The 6,082-nt window shown below is 30.3% G+C and overlaps 1 protein-coding gene across 1 annotated transcript; it reads left to right on the forward strand.

The window, feature by feature from the left end:
• The first annotated feature begins 880 nt into the window (after positions 1–880).
• On the forward strand, positions 881–2,378 carry LOC145331712 (uncharacterized). The gene is made up of 5 exons (XM_080176526.1): positions 881–974; positions 1,301–1,372; positions 1,482–1,541; positions 1,674–1,761; positions 1,993–2,378. The coding sequence occupies exons 1-5, from the start codon at positions 909–911 to the stop codon at positions 2,361–2,363; spliced, it is 657 nt and encodes a 218-aa protein (XP_080032652.1). The 5' UTR covers positions 881–908; the 3' UTR covers positions 2,364–2,378.
• Positions 2,379–6,082: the final 3,704 nt, after the last annotated feature.

A 6,082-nucleotide genomic window follows, 5' to 3' on the forward strand; every position in this document is an offset into this window, starting at 1 on the left:
CCTTGTTATAGTGCCTCCCCCCCCCCCCACTCCCACCCTACCCTTAATGTATTGTAGTGACTTATTGACTTTAATGTGACATAAATCAAAAATGATTACCAGTGAAAAATGATTGAGCGCATTTAATACCACGTGAAGTAATGGTATTATATAATGATCAGAGCTTTCTACATTGTTATGCGAAAATCTTGTTAATACATTTTGTTGATGTTTTCCTTTCTTATTTTAAGGAAACAAAGTGCATTTCAAGAGTGAATCGAATTCGTCAATTGATCATATTCAAAACATTTTTAATATAAATTTCTAACAATCAGTGACTTTTATTCATCATTTTATGTGTGCCATATTTTTCCGATTATTATTGTTGTTTATTATACCTAACTCACATTTGGCATTGGAATGCAATATTATTATATTTAATGCCTTTTGTCGTTATGCTGCATATATCAAGCTTTCAGCGTTGTTCACTCAGTTTCGAACTCAGTTTGGTAAAAAAATAGCCAAACAAAATAAACTCTGCGCCCCTTTTCGTCGTCAAATGATTGGGGTTGAATAGCAACGGATTTGATTATTTTGTTTGTCTGCTGCTAAAGGATTAGAAAATGAGTGAATGAATATTTTAATGAATTATGTATATTTTTTTAATTAAAAGGGTTATGGCTTATTTGTCGAAAGATATCCCATAAATTCGTTTTTTTCGAAATATACCTACAGTAAAATTTTGAAACCATTACCCAGTAAATTATTTTAAAGGTTACCTGAAATAGTATCTCTACACTACTTTTCGTTTTTATTTTCAGGCATTTAATTTTTTCCCAAGACTGTCTTAATTTTCTTAAAATCAAATAAATATTTATATGCCTACCTAGTGGAAAATAAAATTAACATTTATTTTTTTCAGAAGTAAAATGTCATTTCCCTCTAATTTTCCACCAGATACTTGGTTTGCAGAAAGGGATGACTATGTCTATCCGGTCAGTATTCCATCTCTATTTATGAGAAAAACCTATATTATGGAGTGAATTGTTCTTGCAACTTAAAAGATTAAATATTGTGATAACCTAAGATGAAATGAAAACTTAATCCACTGTAAAAGAAATTATTTAAGTTGAATAGAATTTGTATATTTATGGATATTTATTAGGGAAGGAGGTAGAATTTAGGTGAAAACAAAACTTTTATCATTACACTATGCAACAATTTAATCATTATTATCATTTGCAGAAGAGGTTCAAATACCTACTCAAGAAAATATTTAACTTTAAATAATAAACAAACATTATTTATTTTCTATCTTTAGATTAATCCATACTTGTTTGATTTTCTGTTGACCAAAGAGAACAGAGTATTCAAACTGCTTAAAGCTAAACAGGTAAAAATGTTCACTTTTTCTACTTATTGATATCTTAAGAGATTTGTGTATAATTTATCATAAAAACTTGATAGAAATTATGCTACAAATTATGTAAATACTCTTTTAGCATGAAGAGTCAGTTATATATGGATGTATCCTTTGTAAACAATGGTTGGATGGTGACAAGGTCAGTTATTTGGTAATACAGTTGCATTAAAATCAGAAATATGTAGTAAGATAAAAAATATTTATTAATAATACAAATTATATTATACTAATTTTAATGAACATCAAGAAAAAAGCATATTATATAATTTAGGTTGAAAAGCATGTGATGGGCAGAATGCACCAACATCAATTTACTTTCTATACTGATGAAATTAGCAAGTACACTCTCATCAATCTAGGTAGGACCTTAAATCCTAAATTCTGTTATTGTGAAATTTTATACATTTTAAAATAAACTTATGTATATAGTTAAAAGACTGTAAAAAATTTGTTTATCTAAAAACATTTCTTGAAAACACATTCTATAAACTTTTGCAAGAATGTCTTTGAACTCTCTAAATTAGTTTTAGGAGGAACATAAAGTATTCTTCAAGTTATTGCTTTAATTTTCACTTATGTTTTAATTTTAGATCATAAATATTGGACACATGTTTACAAACATATGTGTAAATTATATGTACCTAAAAAGCTGACTGAAATAATGCAAAACCAGTCCAATGATGACATGCCAGAGAAACTAGATCTTTTACCATTATATAATCCGGAAACTGATAAACCTTACATGATTGATGCAATCAATGATCTTGCCAAATCAAAAGTTGAAAAATCTAAAGCTGAAGGCAGTTTAGACTCAAAAAACTCTAATTCTAGGAATTTATGTTTTAAAGTATCAATGACTTTTGTAAAAAAAAACAGTGAAACTAAGCACAAGCAGGGTGTTAAAAACTCAGGTTTTTTACTTAAAAGTTTACCCCAACCTGTGAACCAAGGTTTTTTGTAGTTTTTTCAGAAATGTTAAATAAAGGGCGTTAGAATAAACTATATAATCATGAAAACTGATTGTTTTAGACATACAAGTTTGATCAAAACAGAAAAAAATGAATTTTTTTATTTTTAAATGTTTCTTTTCTTTGAAACTTCCAGTTATATTAGATAGAAAATATTCAACTAAATGTAAAAATATATATAGGAATCTGTTATAATTTACTAAAGGGGTAGTTGCATGAAATGCATTTGAACTTGAATTAAGTGAACCACATATTTTTTTCCTGGTCAATGGTTTAAACTACATTGAAATAATTTCAATTTTCTACCATGTAGTTTTAAGAATATTAAGAAAATTGTATTTATGTGATAAAAAATTCATATACCTTCAGAGATGGGAAAAAAACAGGTTTTTTTAAAAAAGATCAAACAAAATTTTGTATAAAGGGGTAGTTTCACGAAATACATTTGAACTTAATTTAGTGAACCGCATATTTTATCCTGGTTAAATGGTTTAACTACATTTATATGGCATATATTTGAAAAAATTTCAATTTTCTACCACATAGTTTTTGAAATATCAAGACTTGAAAATCGTCTTTTTAAATTGCATATATCACAAAAAAAACAATTTTCAGGTCTTGATATTTTAAAAACTACGTGGTAGAAAACTGAATTTATTTCAAATATATGCTATTTAAATGTAGTTTACCCCATTAACTAAGAAAAAATATGCGGTTCACTAAATTAAGTTTAAATGCATTTCGTGAAACTACCCCTTTAGTATAAAGATTTAAACAATTAAAAGAATTTTGAATTAGGTATTTATGTTTTTGACTGTATTTTTTACATTATAAAAAGACTAGCGGCTAGGCCCCTAGAGGCCTCTAGGGGCACTTGAGAAGGAGAGAGTCGAATTTAATAATTGAATTTTTTATTTTATATTTTGTAAGAAAAAGTAAAAAAAAAATTTTTTTTGGGGGGGCGCTCATTTTTTTTTTGGGGGGGGGGGTTGCCCCCCCCCCTCATTTTTAAATTTTGTCCCACCCCCAAAGAAAATAGTTATAAACCTTCCCGGGACCAATGAGAAGCTACCCTGTTAAGGAGAACCCAATCGGTTCAGCGGTTAGCGAGATCCTTTGGTACAAACATACAAATACACAAACACACATACAAACATCCTGTTACTTTATTATAAGGATATAACTGGAAAGATAGGCCTTTGTATTAAAAAAAAACCATTTAAACCATCCCACCTTGGTTTTTTTTGGTTTTTTTAGCTTTTTTTTTTTGGTTTAAACCACTTGATTAAAACCACGTGGTTTTTATTTTGCCATCCCTGTATACCTTGCTCATTCAAAAAAATACACAGCAAGATGACTAATTCAGTAATATGTCTAATTGTTTATTATTTATTGAGAAAAAAGTCAAATTTCTCGTACTTTGAATAAATTTATTTTTTTTGTAGAAAAAATTGTCCGATCTTCATAAATGTTTTTGTGAATGCTCTTTATTACATTTAGCAACTTTAACCTTTAGGGCATGCTGTAATTAAACCAATGTCATAGGTTTTTTGAAGCTGGGATACGACCACAGATTTTGCCAAACTTCACTTTTTTTCTACTTGAATTTTTCAGGAAATTTTGTTAATAGAACTAATTTTTTTGGCCAAATCTATTCAAAATTGCCTGAATTTTAAGGTTCAGGCCTTAAAAGTCATAACAAGTTATTTTTTGTAGTAGTATTTTTATGATTTTTATCAAAAAAATTTTCGAAAAAAAAGTCAAATTTTGCGTACTTCGGAAAAATTATTTTTTTTTGTAAAAAAATTGACCCTATCCTAATAAAAAATTTTTGTGCATAATCTTTATTAAATTTAGCAACTTTTACCTTTTGGGCATGCTGTAATAAAATTAATACGTCATCGATTTTTTGAAGCTTGAAAATGCCCTACCGACTTCGCCTTGAGGCAGGGCGAAGTCTGTGCCGTTTTTGAGATCAATATTGAAAAACTTTTCAAAGTCCTAGGTTTACGTCCTTTTAGGACCTGATCGACTTTTTGGAGATCTTTCTACTGGTCTTGGTCCCATTTAAAAAAAATAATTTTTAAGATTTGCAGTTTTCTAGTTTGCTTAGTTATGTCAAAAAAGTTTTCTAAAAAAAATCATCTCAATATCTCTAAAAATAAGTTCAGATTTAAAATTTTAGTGTTTGGGGGGTCTTTTGCTCTACTAGACCCAAGAAGGAAAATACCAAAATAAAATCTGTAATGATAACTTTGTCCGGTTATGTTAAAAAAGATTTCTTAAAAAAAACAGAGGGATATCTCTAAAAATAAGCTCAGAACTTAAATTTTTAGTGTTTGGTCCCAAAATTCAATTTTTAAAGTTTTATGGGTAGATCCAATTATATAAGAGAGTTTACAAAAAGAATTAGGTTGATAACTATAAAAACAAGCCCAAACGTCCAGGGCATAATTAGGTACTGAATTTCATTTCCTGTAAGTGTACAAACTTCCCCCCCCCCCTTGGGTCAGCAATTCCTGTGGGGTATATTTTTTTTCTTTTTTGAGGGGGCTAGGATTTACCACCCCCACAAAAATTGCTTAAAACCACCATATGACTAGTATGTGTATTCCCTGGCCAGTAGAGCCCAATCGGTTCAGCAGTTACCAAATTCTTAATCTTCAGACCGACAGATCAAGCTACTTTGTATTATAGACTAGCAGCTAAGTCCCTAGCATCTAGGACATCCCAGGACATAATTCTGAAAATTAAATAACCTAAAACCATCATATGACCTCAGTGAAGCATACCTAAAATTGCTAACCCAATTGGTTCAGTAGTTAATGAGATCTTAAGATTCAGACATGAAACCCTTACTACGTTATTTAATACTAGCGTCTTCGCCCCTAGCCTCTAGGGGCTTAGCCCCAAGAGGTTTGATCAAACTAATTTTTCATGTTGTAGATTTTTAAGTAAATTAAAAAAACAATTAAGGGGGGGATTTTTTTTTAGGGGGGGGGATGGGTAGTCGACCCCACTATTTTAATTTTAGTTTTAAAAAGAAATTTTTTTTGGGGGGGGGGATATCTTTCATTTTTGGAGGGGTTAAGGGTGTTCACCCCCCAAGAAAATAGTTATAAACCTTCACGGGACCTATGAGAAGCTACCCTGTAAAGGATAACCCAATCGGTTCAGAGGTTAGCGAGATCCTTCACTACAAACAAACAGACAGACATCGTTCTACTTTGTATTATAGGCTAGCAAATTCGCCCCTAGCATCTAAGGGCTTTGCCCCAAGAGGTAATAAAAAAAATAAAAAAAATTAAAATTAAGTACTACTACATGGTACTATATTTGTTAAAATTTTGTGTACTATATGGTAATTTTTATGCACTATATATGTACTATATACTTGTAAATTTTGAGTGGTCACCCTGGAAATATATTTTGTTATGAAGCAGCAGTAGTTACTAATTTATAAATGTTATGGTTGAGATAGATTTATAAATGTTGAAAGTTTTTTTTAAACTTAATGATACCTGAAAATTGAATAAAAAATGCAGGGGGGTCCAAGCTTTTTATTTTAGGGGAGGGGGGGAAATTTTTTTAAGGGGGGAAGTAAAATGGCGGCGCCGCAAATTTTTTTTACCCCCCCCCCAAAATTTTTACCCTGGGGGTAAAATTTGCTTTGGGGGGGTAATTACCCCCCCTGAAATCTGTTGGCAGGAGA

This window comes from Acartia tonsa, chromosome 11 (genome assembly GCF_053477335.1).
Source record: "Acartia tonsa isolate MP-2025a chromosome 11, ASM5347733v1, whole genome shotgun sequence".
Classification (NCBI taxonomy): Eukaryota; Metazoa; Arthropoda; class Copepoda; order Calanoida; family Acartiidae; genus Acartia; species Acartia tonsa.